The sequence below is a fragment of the Bombus vosnesenskii genome, unplaced genomic scaffold, assembly GCF_011952255.1.
Source record: "Bombus vosnesenskii isolate JDL3184/JDL3185 unplaced genomic scaffold, Bvos_JDL3184-5_v1.1 scf7180000013352, whole genome shotgun sequence".
NCBI lineage: Eukaryota > Metazoa > Arthropoda > Insecta > Hymenoptera > Apidae > Bombus > Bombus vosnesenskii.
In genome coordinates, this window is record NW_022882988.1 from 1,154,401 (window position 1) to 1,169,611 (window position 15,211).

The 15,211-nt window shown below is 42.2% G+C and overlaps 1 protein-coding gene across 6 annotated transcripts in view; it reads left to right on the forward strand.

The window, feature by feature from the left end:
- The first annotated feature begins 979 nt into the window (after window positions 1-979).
- LOC117236832 (protein dead ringer) overlaps window positions 980-15,211 on the forward strand; it is a 136,483-nt gene continuing 122,251 nt past the window's right edge. The window contains exons 1-2 of one of the 6 annotated variants that reach the window (XM_033500144.1): window positions 980-1,840; window positions 1,924-2,380. In XM_033500144.1, the coding sequence (XP_033356035.1) occupies window positions 2,276-2,380 (105 nt within the window). In that variant the 5' untranslated portion in view covers window positions 980-1,840; window positions 1,924-2,275. Of the gene's footprint in view, window positions 2,381-15,211 lie in introns of all 6 variants that reach the window. The other 5 variants (XM_033500145.1, XM_033500143.1, XM_033500146.1 and 2 more) reach the window with 5 other exon arrangements.

Below are 15,211 nucleotides of genomic sequence, written 5' to 3' on the forward strand. Positions count from 1 at the left end.
ACGAATAAACAGTCAGATCAGTACAATGTTGCTGCGTTCATGGCCGATTTCACCTACAAAATACATTCACAGTCCAACGGTCATGTTTTCGAGATTACGTATTCATTTATATTTCGCGATACGAATCCTCGGAAACTCGAACCAAATCACGACTCTTTCATAGTCAGATACATAGTAGTCTACAATTTTCTCCGGAAACATCGTTTTTATCACGGAACACGATCTGTTGCCTAATAAAGGGAGAAGGTAGGTCTCGTGACTGACATTTTTCGCGTAGTATCGCGAATAATGATCGTTGCAATCATGGTCAATTAGCAGGGACCTTACGCAGCCATATTCTCGATGGAACATGATACCAGTATGAAAATGCAAGGGGGATCGGGAATGGACTCGGCCGTTTCCATCGAGCCCTCGCCCGCTCGGGACAGCACACGAGTTAACGAGCGTGCAGGAAAATGGAGAAAAATATAGACGTCAACCGGAACGTGGACATGGCTGACGATGATTATCAACCACGGTAACAGTACTCTGTTTGATAATTGAATTCCTCGTCAGGAAGTCTTGCAGAAAATCATCGTATCGATAGATTTATTGCAAACTACTTTAAATTTTCGCGCAAAGAATATGCACTGGATATTTCAGGGTCGAGTGACCGAGATGAAACGGAAGCGAAAACTCTCAGGGAAATTCGTGCTACCGCACCGAAAATCTCCGTCATCTACGCTTGAGTTCGCCACATAGGGGTCGTTATACGGCAGGGTGCGCCAAGAGGAGCATAGAGAGAAGGGAGGGAGCAAAGAAAGGACGACTGGAAGATATACGAGAGAAGAAGACGGTAGAGAGATGAGGGAAAAGAGGGAGGTGTCGATACCGGGCGTAACCCGTCGGTCTACCGCCTACCACAGCCTGGTATGCGCTGCCAGAAGACAGCGTTGGCGTCCCAGGCCTCCGCCCACTGGATACTATTTCGCCTGCCCGTTCGTTCTTTCCGCCAGCGAACGTTCGAAGTCTGTACCAAGGCGTGGAATAGTAGAGGGGATCGCGAACACGACGGAATATCCCGGCGTCAGATCGCAAGGGGACGCGAGTGTGCGCGCGTCAGCTCTGTGTTCGGCAGTTCCACCGTTTCTCCGGGTCATCGTTTGCCGGTCCGTTCTCGTCTCGTTTCTTCGCGTACCGTTTCATCTGATCGGTGAGCTTGTTACGATTTTTCCTTCGTTATATTTACAACAATCATTCTGAATCGTAGTCGTTCTCGACTACGTTTGGTTGCTACGATGCGGAACAACGTCGATGGCGAGTTCCCTGTGTAGTCACGAAATCGGTACCAGTCACGGTTTGTCTTTGTCACGTTCGTGGAATCTTGCGAACGCACCCGATTACCGCGTGTCCTGTACCTTTTCCCTGGCTTCACCCCTCCAAATCTAGCTACGAGTCTTCTCTTTCCCCTTCTCCCCTCCCCTCCCCGATCTGTCCTTTCTTCCTACTTCCTTAGAGTATAGTCCCTTTTGGTAACGCAGAGTGCGCGCATTACCACTGCACCGCACACAACACTGGGCAACACGCAGGCGAAGTGTACGCGTGCGCGCTCTTCCCTCGTAAACTCTCCACCTTTTTTTTTCTTCGCTGTGTAGTGTGTTGTGTATCGGCTGCGAGACGACTTGGACGTTTGCGATAGAAAGCTCGCGCGCATGCCATCAGCGCGTCGCGTGTGCTTTTACTTCAGTGACAGAACAAATTTACGACGTCGATCCAAGAACACCCACGATTTACTGAGACGACATCGATCGAGTTTATCTTCCATTGGAAATTGGAATTGGTTGGTATTGTGAATTTTTGTGTAAGAACAGCGAACGTTTCGTTGCACTACACAAACGTATCAACTAAAGGCATGAACATGTATTCTCGTTGTTTCGATTACAGTGTTTCTTCGCGGTGTCGATGAGGCGTACTTCGAACTCTGTTGCTTTTCACCGGTAACGTGACACTTACCGACGGAGCCGATATTAATTCGTTTGTTTCGCGTCACATGCGGTTGGTGTGTATCGAGGATAAAAATCATACTTGCGATCGTGCGCGCGACTCGCTTCACGCCGTGATCTCGTTTCTTTCGTAAACGGTGATAAACGAGAGCGAACCATCGGTTCCTCCTTTCTTTTTCGTATTTTGGCAGCGTGTTCTGCTGCGGTCGTGTCACTCGTGTCGTGGGCAACCGCGTTGCGGTAAAACAGTCAAAATTCGGGTGAAGAACAGAGAACCCTTGCCATCCTACGCGATGGAAATGAGCGACGAGTATCAGGACATGGGAAATCCCGGAGGAGGGGTAGCGATGGTCAACATACCTATTACCCATCACCAACGTACGCCTGATAGTCCATTGGTAAGTTTTTTCATTTTTTATTTATCTTCCATCGTATTTTTTTTCTTCGTACAAGGACTTGGATGTATATATAAAAAAATATGGATTAATAATTAACGCATTGTGAACAAAAATGAATTAATCCTAACATTCGATAAAACGAGTGAATCCGCTATCTAAAGTCGATACGAACATAAAATATTCGCTGTAACAATTGATTTTTAACAATTAATATAGTTCATTGAAATAAGTTAATGCATAAAAATGTGATTTAGTCCACTATCTTTGCTCTGAATGCCTCGACTATCGATAATCACGTGGCTTGCCTCTCCATCTTTCTAAATGATAGTTTCACAAAAAGTCGATACTCGATCGACAGACTCGTGTCTCGATATTCGTATGTTCGTACAGACATAACGGAAACAATGATTGTAAACTGTAACTAACAATAGCATCGAAAATTCGTTAATTCTATCATCGAACGTAAAAAATGTAATTTAACTCGGACAGAATTGCGTCGTATCCTGTTGTCACGAATTTTCGATTGGTCGATGGATAAAATTGGCTGACAATAGAGAACGGCCGTGTATTTACGTATTTACGATACACATCACTGAAAATACAGCGAAATGCTACAATGTGCCAGAAGGGCAGCATGGTTTACAAACAATGCCAGACCGACCGCCTTTGCGGCTTCGTAAGCGTTTTTTATGTATCTCAGCTACGAGTTTTATGCACGTGCCTATCCTGATATAAAAGTCACATTCGACTTGTTTATAACGTGATCGTCCTAGAAACTTCGATGAATTTAATGCTTCGTAAATGCTAGGCGTGATAATTCTTGTGTATTTTGAAATCTTCTTTAGAATATCGCAAAGGTAATACCAACATACTACCGAAGGTTGAATAATTTCGACGATATTGTTATGGATCGTCGATATCGCGAAATTCTTATACGACCGAGTTCACAAGCGTTCTAAGAATAACGATATCCTTGGTAGAGGAAAGATAAAGCTATATCAAATAAAAAGGCACCTCGGTCGTTTTCGCAGCAGAATTAGCACTGTTATTGTTGGCAAGTTTGTCCATAGTCGACTTAATTTTCAACGGCAACCCTTTCACGATAGTGTCCTCAAGCTTTGAATTTCGCTTCTCTTTCCATCTTCAATTTCCATTGGCATTATATCTTAAATCGTGTATACCATTTATTATAGATACGTATAATGAATTTTCATACGATGTTGTACGAAATTCATTGCTCATGCGAAATGACTGTTGAACTTCGTCCTTACGGGATAATTTCTCTTCATAAACGGTAATTTCAAAGATAAGATATAAGTTGTAGAGGGCGTTTATGAAATCCAAAAAGATTTATTACTTTCATGCCCGGATGTCTGCAGTGTCTCCGACTTTATGTCTCATTAATGTGTTTAAGTACTTTACATCGGACAACTTTATGCCCCATTAATGCTTAAATAGTGACGTCATTAAAATTCGTAATCTATTGTGACATCATGATTTCATAGCAAACAAATTAATTTTTAACGACTATGCTTTTATTCTATCTCAGCACTGATGTCATCCGTCACAAATTTCGGATAAATAGGTATTTATTTTTCTACTAAAGATATCACCGATATGTACATATATGTCCGTTTGTGTCTGCGACCAAAAATTTTCCTTTGAAGCAGAGCGAATTTTACTATATATATATATATATATTGCTTCGTAATCTATTATATATATATTAATTTATATATATATTTATACATAATTTATATACATATAATTATTTTATATATAATTATTAATTTATTTATAATTTATATATATATATACAGTAAAATTCGCTCTGCTTTAAAGGAAAATTTTTGGTCGCAGACACAAACGGACGAATAACACCAATAAATTACGAAGCAATAACCGACCTTTCGTAAAAACGTTCCGCAGATTGCAATTTACACTCATAGAAATACAATATAAATGATGGCCGTCTCTCCAGTCACGAATCTCAATGGTTATTGTCAATTTCAATCTCTCGGTTATTTCCTGCAGTAAAATATTCTCGTGTGCGTAGATATTTTTATCCTTTCTTTTATCGTCTATTCTTTTCCACGTCTTTTACACGCTTCCCTACTTGCAATGCCGGCCCCATTACAATACTTTGGAATAATAATAACCCGTAGCGAAGTATCCGAACGTTTCCACTCCCCGTCATCGCGGATCAACCAACGAGATCCAGGAAGCACCGTATTTTCGATCTTTGCAATATGTCCGTTCTAAAAATACGTTCATCGATACGCACGACCCCTGCTATGCCGCGTATATTTAACAAATTTTATGTAATCTCATTCGCAGCGGTGCAGCATGTCGGTCGCGAGATCACGTGAGGGAAAAGTCGCTGATTGAACGATGATAGCGCGAGTGATGGGATCACGTTCAGTATATATCTGTGTATATCGTAACTTATAAATGCGAATCAAATTCATCGTATCGTATTTGCAAAGTATTATTCGCGAATTCGTCTCCAATTTCGGAATGAGTATTAGAAAATTTCTGATAATTTATAATTGATAACTACGATATTTGGACTAATTAGATACCTTATAAATAGTAAAAATGAATAACTGAATTGTGGAGCCAGAAAGGCATTACCATTTCATTCGATTTTTATGAAAAATTCAGGAGTTTAACAGAGGTAATGTACAAAAATTCCTTTCGTTTTGTAATGAAATAATAGAATTCCAATGGAACAGTTCCATAAAACAAAATAATATAAAACAAATAATGTTGTGTATCTATTATTTCCTTATAAAACGAAATAAGCATTAGGACACCTGATACATTCCGCTGTCTTCATTTTCTTGTTATTGTATCATAAATCTATTTATTCCCATCATGTATACGTATACAGCTTCTAATTAAATTTTAAATTGCAGATTTTTTTGCAAATTTATTTTCTCATGAACACGATTAAAAAAATATGGAACCTAGGTGGTGATTTATTTCCTTTGCTAAGTATTACTAACAGATCATATTTTTAACATTTGTATATTTTTGCATGATACCGCGCTAGTACCACGATAATATCTTCAAATATCACGTAAACGCATAAAAATCTGCGCTCCACTTATACCAAGTATGTACCAAATCAACTAATATACGTTCAAGCTTTTCATTAAGTGTAACAAGTAAGTGTCCCAATACTTAATACCGGCCGTGTATCTGCGACGTGCTTGAGCCCATCGCTAAATAGCACTGTAAACAAGGAGAATAAGAACGGGTTAACGAGGGTTTCGCCTGGGAAGAAGATCCTTAACAGCGAGCGAATTGCCCGGGGATGAACGGCGCGACGCGTCGCGTTGTCGTTGCGCCACGAGAGAGGTGTAAACACGAACCCGGTTGATTCAGTCTGAGCTCGTTGTCAGCGTGTGCGTGAGCTCGTGTCACAGGCCACTCTATACGTCGAGTATTTGCACGTACGGTCGCGTTAAGGGGTGAGCTGTGTGACGGAACGGGGAGAAAGAGGGGCGATGTAATTCGCGCGCGCGCGCAAAGAGAGGGAAAAGAGTTGGAAACGGGGGAAAGAAAGGAGAGGGCGATAATCGGGTGAAGATAGAGATCCAGGTAGTGCAGGAGAGGGAGCGAAAGAACGTGAGAAGAGGGGGGCACGAGGGGCAGCTTAGCTGGGTCCAACGTCGAGGCAAACGGTGTGCAGAACGTGGTACAAAGGCGGGGATTCCTCTTTCGGCCAATCGGATCGGCTAGCGAGTGCGCTCGCTTATATACACGGCTAGCCTGGCTGTTTCACCTGCAGACGCCATGTCGTGACGTCATGTTTCGTTAGGACGGGACCAGGTAAAACATGTGCGGTACCATTGTCGTGGCAGTGCTGCTAGCGCCACCCTGGAACAAGGGTACCCTTTTGAGATTCTTTCAAATTTAGACAGTTAAGTTAGTTGAGTTTAGGTCGACGAATGTTCGGACGAATGAAACGTTTGAAGATGGAAACACGTATACCCGTATGAATCTTTATATTTTATTGTTTCGACGTAGTTGCCAGGGTGACAAGGTTTAAGTACTCGCATGGAATGTCTTACAGTCTAGCACGATCATCGCAGAGTCGATTTCGGGTGACGCGTTCTATTCAGCAAGGTCGTATTACAATTTTAAATTACAATGAACAATGAAATATATAATTAATTCTATTACTTATATTCCGCGAAACGTGATATCCATGATATTGCGTGTTGTACATACTTTTACATATTCATTACCTTATGACAGCCTTGAAAATCTTTTGTTGCTCACCGATGACCGACATCCTGTTGAACACGTTAATAGCCTGTTCGAGTCAAATTTCAGATAGGTATCCATCGAACAATTTGATCTTTATTCTTGCGAATAGCAAGTGGTTGGAGTATAATCATATAGGTATATAGAGAATGATCATTCACGACTGTTTTGTGGTTCGACATCTTTTGATACAACTTTGACAGTTGGCAAGGTGCTATCTTCCGTTCTCTAATTAACATTCCCGCAGAGGAACGACCAATTATGTTGGATAGAGGTTTTCATTAGGGACAGACTTTAGGCGAAGAACGTCCTTGACAGTGTATCAGTGTTTCTTATTGGAGGGGTTGGTCGTGCTATTCCCCATTATCTTGGCGGAAGATTATGGCGGAACACGGCCCTAGCCTCCTCCCTCCAAGAGATGCCAACTATTATTCGGCCGTTTTACGATAGCCCTATAAAAATCTCATAATTAGATTTTGAAGATAATATCCTACCGGAGCTCGACCCTTAGCCGCGCCCCGGCCCGTAGCAAAGCCGGACTGAAAATTGCAAACACCAATCTCTTCTCCCCTTCTTTCTTTTTACTTCGCAGATACATTTGCAATATGCTCGACCAAGAAAAGAACAAAAGGATTTCTGGACTCGTTCTATTCGTATTATTTGACTGACAGATGCTTAATTTTCATAGTCGTACCTATCTACGTATGGGAGTGACCGAGACAAGTTGATACAGAGAGAAATTACCTCGACACTGCGTTTACGATACTCCATCATTTCGAATGTCGCATGTCGGGTGTCCAGTGTTGGACATTTACTATCATAGAGTGTGTACTTTTCATTTTGATCGAGTTACTGTATACGGTATACCAAAAGTAATTTTTTTCTGTATTAACCTGCTCCTTTATCAGTTTGTCTTGTCTCTCTATCTTGCATACAAAAAAAAAAAAAAAAAAGCAAACGTTGTACGGATTCAGTGACTCGTAATAATGCAAATGCACAATGCTGGCATGTTTGCAGTACACGTGTACTGAAAATACTCCAAAACTCATTACCGCTGGCTAGCCGATAAGGTAATGCAATGGAAGGTCGGTTGACGTCTGGATCAAATTTCGCGCGCATTTTATGCGTGCTCGCGTTTCATGTTCTATGTATATCCTTCCGCGAATAGAAGTCACATTTTCACCCTTAAATAAGTATCCTGTAATCCAAGACATCCGTGTATCTTCCATTTTTTGAGTTATCACACAATGCTGAATAACTGGAGGGTTCGTAACAAACACGAACATTTTTTAATTTTTTGCTTTTTAATTTTAAATAATGCATTCTAGTTGAAACTAACTTCACAACAATAAAATGATCTATGTCCAGATCGTGCACAATTCTAATCAACCAAGATTAGATAAACGTATAATCACGGGTACGTTTACAACATTTGCATAATGTGAATATTTTGAAAATAAAAAAGAAAATAATTTCCTGAACAGAACTTAAGATTGCTAGAGTATTATTTTCTGCGTAGAATTAACGAATTAGGGAAATTTTTGCTACGATTCCTTTAATTCTAATACAGTCAAGGTTGGTATAACTCGAATCTCAACTGAAAAAAAGAGCTTTATCACATCGAATTTTTCCATCAAAAAATATCTATACAATCGGAAACAACTTGGAGAAAATGTCATCAAGGGTTGATATTTCACGAATTATACATGTTCGAGGAAAAACGAGTTTATATCGAGTCGCCATTGTAACACAGAGTTATCGCTATATAACGCCACGAACACGACGATTCTATGAAACGGTGTTGCAGGGGCGGAGTAAAGGATTAATCGCGCGAAGTCGCATAGCCCTGTTCGTGAATTTTCAAAGACGGTGTCGGACGCGGACTAATGGATCGGTGAGCACGATTTTATCGCGAAGATCGCCGCGATGGCGTCAAAGCGGTTTTCGCGTTCATCGGGGCGCATCGTTGAGGACGCGATTCGCGGAGCGCGCATGCATTCCTCGTTGCAGCTGCAATGCGCGTGATCGCGATCCAACGGGCCGTGAGCCCGTGAGCACAGAGTTTATGCCGATGGTGGGGAATCAGTGTGGCCGCGTAGACGAAAGGGGGGGGAGAAAGAGTGAATGAAATAAAGAAAAAAAAAAAGCGGTGGACCAGGCTGAATCGCGATTGGTCCAAGCTCGTGCCGCGGTCACGCCTGCCTTTATGTATGCGCCGCGCCGAGAACTCCGTTCGATGGAACGCCGACGCGCCGATATCTCCACTCTGCTTTCGATTTCGATTTCTTAGGTTCGCGTGCGTCGTTTAATGGCAGCCGACAATTCGTCGTGACGCCGCCGTTTCACACGTGTCGCCGTTCGCTCGAAATCGCATGTGCTTTACATGCATCGATTGCGTACGAGGATGAAATAATTATTTCTTGGTAGTATTGACGATATTCTTTTTTTTTCCTCCTTTTTTTTTTTTGTTAACTGAGAATACGTATCGTATTTAAAAAATCGTAAAAACATTATTCTTAAAATTTGCATTAGTAACATGAATTTTGCGTCATTACGCTGTTTGGATATATTTATTTTTGCGATAACACACGGTAAATGCATTAGTGATATAGGTTATCGATACGTTCGAATATCAAGCTGATAGCTATTTCGCTTGGTTTCGTATAAATGTTCGATGCGAAGTAACATTATAGAGGTCTTATCTCTGGTTAAAAATGAGTTGCCATTGATCATGTTAACGATGACCGGAATTAGACATAATCGATCGAGGGTCATCATATCTATTGCCATAATTTCTATTGTCATAACTTCTATCATTAGGGGGGTGATTATATGTTGTAAATGATATACGTATAACCTTCAACGTGCGTCAAATATTCTTTACTAATTGTAAGTGGTATCTATTATTATAGTAATTATACATCTTAGGTGACGTCACTAAATGTATCAAATTGTGTCCCATGCGCCGATCGTAAGAATTTCCGGATAACCGTCGAACATCGCGTTACACTTAACGACTCAAGTACTTACTCTCATCCGCCTCGTTGATTGCTCGTGGATCAGCAACCACGGATATCCCTAGTTCTGTGAATGTAACTGTCAATTACACGATGTCTCGAAGAGTTCTTTAACTACATTGCCTCCTATCTGTGCGATGAGCCTTCTGCGTTCAATATACCCTTAACAGTGCAACCTGGAACGTTCCTTCTGCTACAAATTACGAGCGAACGAGGAGGAATAAAATTCTGATAGCCTCGCTTTCGTTTCTGTTCGATGAACTGTGCTTCATAAATTATCCTGGTCTTTATGGTACCAGTCGTTGGTTCGCTGGCGGACACTGAATATTCTATTAACTTTTTTGTCATCCCTTGAAACTAACTTAGCCAAGGGCACGTAAAAAAGAGTCTGTAATTTGGCGATTATTTTTCTTTGAAGATTGCATTTTGTTCTGTACATGTCGCGTTGGTTCTATTTTCAAACGAAGCAGCATGGTAAAATGTACTTGTAAAAAGGGCGCGGGAGAACGCGTATGCCAAGGGAAAGTGAAAGACGGTGTAAAAAGGTGGAGAACGACATCGGATCTGATTTTGGAACGGAACAGGCTGCTGTCTTTCGGGTTTGTTTGTTGTCTTCTACGAGTCAAGTGGAACTTTCTAAGGTTAGCACCCAATTGGCTATCACACCCCATCGTGCCTCGAAAGAAAAGGTACGAGCGACCATTAGGCAAGACTTATAAGGTGGCTACTGCCACCAAGGTGGTCGTAGGGTCCTCTTAGTTGGAAAAGACCCCATGCAGGTAATGGGCCTGGCACGAGCCTACCGATTCTCCCCTGTCAGAGCTCCCATGTACCGCCTGTAAAAGCACCGCTAAGGCCAAGCCGATTTCACGCAGAGGAGCTTTCACAAAACTGCCGTTTCTTGCAGCGACGCGTTTTCTTACCTTCCCTTCTATGCTACATTATCCTTTTGTCGTGTCGGAACAAGCGAATTATTTTAGCTGTGGGGGCTTTCGGATGATTGAGAGACTGTTAACTAGGAATGGTAGATAGGCGAATTCTTTGTCTCTTCTTTTTCTTTTCTACCGTTTCCAAGAATCGTGAATAGTTTCTCTTAATTTACAATCGGTGTTCCGTTTTCCATTCTTCGAGCCAAGTTTGCGTCATATCCGGCGTGGAATGGAATATCGATCGGACTTACATTATTTTACGATCGTGAATCGCTCGTAGCGTGTCGCCGGCAAACTTGAAAAAGGGAAATCGTTCGTATTTTTGAGTATACCCCTACTCTCGGTTGGGATATTTAATTTGAGCCACCTTGTGTATCGCGCGGGGTCCTAAGTAAACGCTAACTCGATGGACTCTCGTGGATGCTCGTGCATGCCCGGCGACGAGGAAGGCGCGGAGGAAAAAGGCGAAACGGGTTTCTTCGTCGAACTCGTGCAAACATCGAGAGCCAGAGACGTGCCACGACCGACCACGAACCCTCTTGTTGACTCTTCAACTTTACTCGCGCCTTTTGCTCTCTCTTTCTCCGATGGCGCTGACGCTTCTTCGTTCTCTTGGTCCGAGTCCTCTGCTGCACGGTACACCGGTCTCCTCCAGGTCGGTCGGGTCGTCGACTCCTTACCTGATCGCTTCGTGGAACCACGCGAGAAACGGAGAGAGACGAGTTTAATTTAATTTTGTATGTGCTCGTTGTCTGATGAAGCAACGTCAGGACACGATTTCGTGGCTGTCGAACTCCTCGTGGTGTCGCGTTTCGATAGGTCGAAAGTAGTTGGTTGGATAACGATGCCAGAGAAATCTCGAGAAACCTTCGAGAACCTCTCTGTGGAACGCCTTGGTATTCGCTTCTTAATTCAGTGGCTGCTCGAACGAATGAAATTATCGGGAGAACTCGTGTCTCGCGTGCGAGGAATCGGTATTGAAGGGGGAACGAGTTCCGCGGCAGAGGTGGTGGTTTCCGTACAAGTTGTTAGAACACAATGATTTATCGAGGAATAACTTTGGTTAATATATTTAATAGGCTAGAATAATCTGTTCCACGAGGTTGAACGTTGCCTATAGTGGAAGCGGTTTAGCAGGAGGCTGTTGCTTCTCGTCAGTATGCAACTGTGTGCACCGAGCGTAATGGTGGTTTGCGCAACCAATGCACTTTGTGCCTTAATGCACACGCACACGGCAACTCTGTCGTGCACTCGCGCCCGCGCACCGATACCGGAACGGGACTCTATATACGTCTATATACGCGCGCGCGCGCGCGCGTGTGTGTGTGTGTGTGTGGCCACGAAAGAGATGCCTGACCAACTCTAGTGCTGTAACTCGCCCATTCACGTATCATTATCCGCACCGGTGCCTGGATAACGCTGTTGCAATCGGTGCAATTATATTTTTACGATCTTAGCCAAGGCTTCTATTCCGTGACTATTAATGTTCGTACGGCCACCTCGATGTTCTACGATCGGGGATCGCGCCGGTTTCTAACCTAAATACTCCGGATCTGAAAAGGCAATTGTTTCTCTCGGTTGTGTACCGTTTTGATCGGGGTCGATCGCCTCGCCTGGGAATGACGGCAAAATAAGAGGCATAGGAGCGCCCGCGAAATAATTTTACTAACGGTAGCTAGACGATGTTCAGTGCGTACGCGGAAATTTCCATTTTCAAAGTTTCTTCCTCGTTGGTTAAATAAGAGCGTTTACAAGACGACTTGACAGACAGACGGATTATGATTTTGTGATCTTTCTAGAATTTTTTAATTATAGAAGCTTTCCTATCTGGTCTTAATTAAGGGCTTCGTACAACGTTTACACATGTTTTATTTCAACTAGTAAAGAGCGTAGAACTTTGTATCAAAATAATGGGTAGGTTCCCCTTTTACTTTGTCTTATATCTTACATTTGCAAATAAGCTTTATTTCATTTGCTTTATGACAGGATTTATAAATCCTTCTAATATATATGTATAATAAGTAGAACCCTTTTCTAGCTTGAAGACGACAATTGGGTTTCAGCTGTTTCTGCCGCTTTTCAAGTTCGCCTTTTATGTGTATTTGAGTAGTGATTTATGCTTGTATTAAAAGCTGTAAATCATGGCATCCATGCTTTTTCAAGGTTCGTGGAATATTCCATAGGAAAAGGATTAAGGCCCTAAGAAAAATAGCTTTTAACATTATCTTAGAAGGTCCGTTTTCCTAGAAACCATCCACTGCGTTTTTCAGGGCTGCGTTCTTCGCTTTTGCCCTATTCAAACAATAGAAATAATTTTGTAGAAAGTGACTGTCGCCAGGCAGGTCAGTTGATGACTTTATAACTTCTAGGAGGACAGGGAGATAGGCACTTTCTATTTTTTCATCCGCAATGTCAGGACATTTTCATTTTCTCCATAAAATTGTCACTTCTTGTTAAAGCATGATGCAAACAATAACGAGGTTTCTTCTTCTAATTTCGATCGGAAAACCGTGCAAATTCTATAAATATTTATTTCCGGTCGTTCCTATGAATATAGATATTCCATTGAATCAGTGACTTATTTATACATTGAAGTTTCTAGCTTTGAACTACATATGGTTCCAGTCATTTTCTTGCTAAAACATTTCTTTGTTTCTTCAATTTCTATCAGAGGATCGATTATCTGCTTACTTTGAATTACTTTATCCAACTCGTCACAGGTACACCATTGTCTATCGAAAGCAAATACAGAATAAAACCTTTCCTCGTTAGAGCAACTGTTAACACGCTCGCTGCTACCAAAAAACCATACTGCCCAAAAATAGAAGTTTTAAGATTTATGAATAAAAAGACTACTCGTCTTTTCCAAATTTGTCATTCCAAATGTCCCTATCGTAAAAGAAATTCCCATATTGTTCTACTATATACCTGTTAATTTTTGGTCGAAAGGTGCGTTCACAATGGCGTTCTACATTTTTCACGAAACGAAAGTTATCGAGCGTACGTAAGCTCCAGCTGTAGCAGCGCTAAAATATCGTGCCGCATCCACCGGTATTTACCGTTGACGCTTTTGTAATAATTATCCATGCAGAGCGTGCAGCTGCGGCCAAAGTATCTCGTAGCTGGGACGACCAAGAGCGTGTTATTATCGATATTTATTACCGTCAATTGATTTTACTAAGCAGAGATATAATAATCGGGTATTGCGGTTACTGCGTACGAACGAATCACGCTCGCAGGATTTTGCATCGTTTCAAACTATGCACTTTACGCACGCCCTACTTTCATTTTAATAAATCCGTGGATCGTGCCGCTGGTAACGCTGGCTTTGATGTCTTCCGTAATGGGATATAGTCCCTCGGAGGATTACGTACAAGTGTATCTCTGGCCGTTTCTTTTCCATCCGAATGAGGACATACCGTTTCGCCTTCGCGACGACTTTAGTTTCGCGCCTTCCTCGTCGTTAATTACGCCGTTTCTATCGGCGATATTTTGCTGCCTCGTCCGATCGTCGAAAACAACCACGTTTTACGACCCTACCGATCCCTGCAGCAATTTTCTCGAAAAACTTGCGATAATTTACTATTTGATTGTCGGCAATTAAAACATCGAAGGAAGTACGGCTGGAAAAAGTTCCGTTAAAAACATTGCAATATTGCTAGAAATCGTAACAGAACGATAAGAAAGCGCCTAAGCTACGAGGGAAATAGCGTCGGAGGACTGTAAGTTAGGGGTTCCGTTAGGGACATCCGTAGAGATTTAGGATTCGGGGCGGAAAGGAAGAGTTGGTCGGTTGCTGCAGCCAACACAGCGTAGCAAACACGAGGACTAACAGTCCCGGGAATTCAAGGACGAACAGCAGTTTCTCTTCCGATGGACCTGAAGATCTCAGACGGAGACGGTTCCTAGATGGACGACGACGATATCGACAGTCATTGTGTATTGAAAACCTTGGTATCTCTTTGGAATTATCGATCGAGAGAGACCCTCTCGCTGGGGGGTCTTAAGACAACCCTGGGCCCTGTTACTTGTCTCTTCTAGAAACTTCGACCTTGTCGTTTCCTTCCTCCGCACAATCTTCGCCATGTTGCAGAATTTCCTTTTTACTACCGGGCTATTTAGAAAATAAAGGATCGATTTTATTGATTTATGCGCCAAGTACCATAAACGTAACCGTGGACAATGAAAAAGATGATATATGGTATAACAATATTTGGCGGGTAATCTATGGTCTTCCTAGTCTATGGCAATGGAAAGAGACACGAAAACATGATGGATTAGAATTCGTTTGCGTATTTACATAAGATATCCGAGGAAAAGATGAGAATCACTGGAGCTTGAGTTGTATCTAGCAAAAGGGACATTGGAGGGTAGGCCGCACGTGCCGACCGTATGTTTCGAGACGAAAAGGTTTTAGAAAAGAACCTTTCAATTTCCGTTCTCGTAGATCTTAGCCTGCCGTTAATGCATGAAATTCAGATGCTACCGTTGACTGGATCGTCTTACGTCGCAAGAATGTTCAATTTATGCCGCTGCTGCCCTTGCACCGTAACGCTTATTGTTACGCAATTCCTCTGCCATAAATATCTTTCTTCGAAAGTGATCATTAC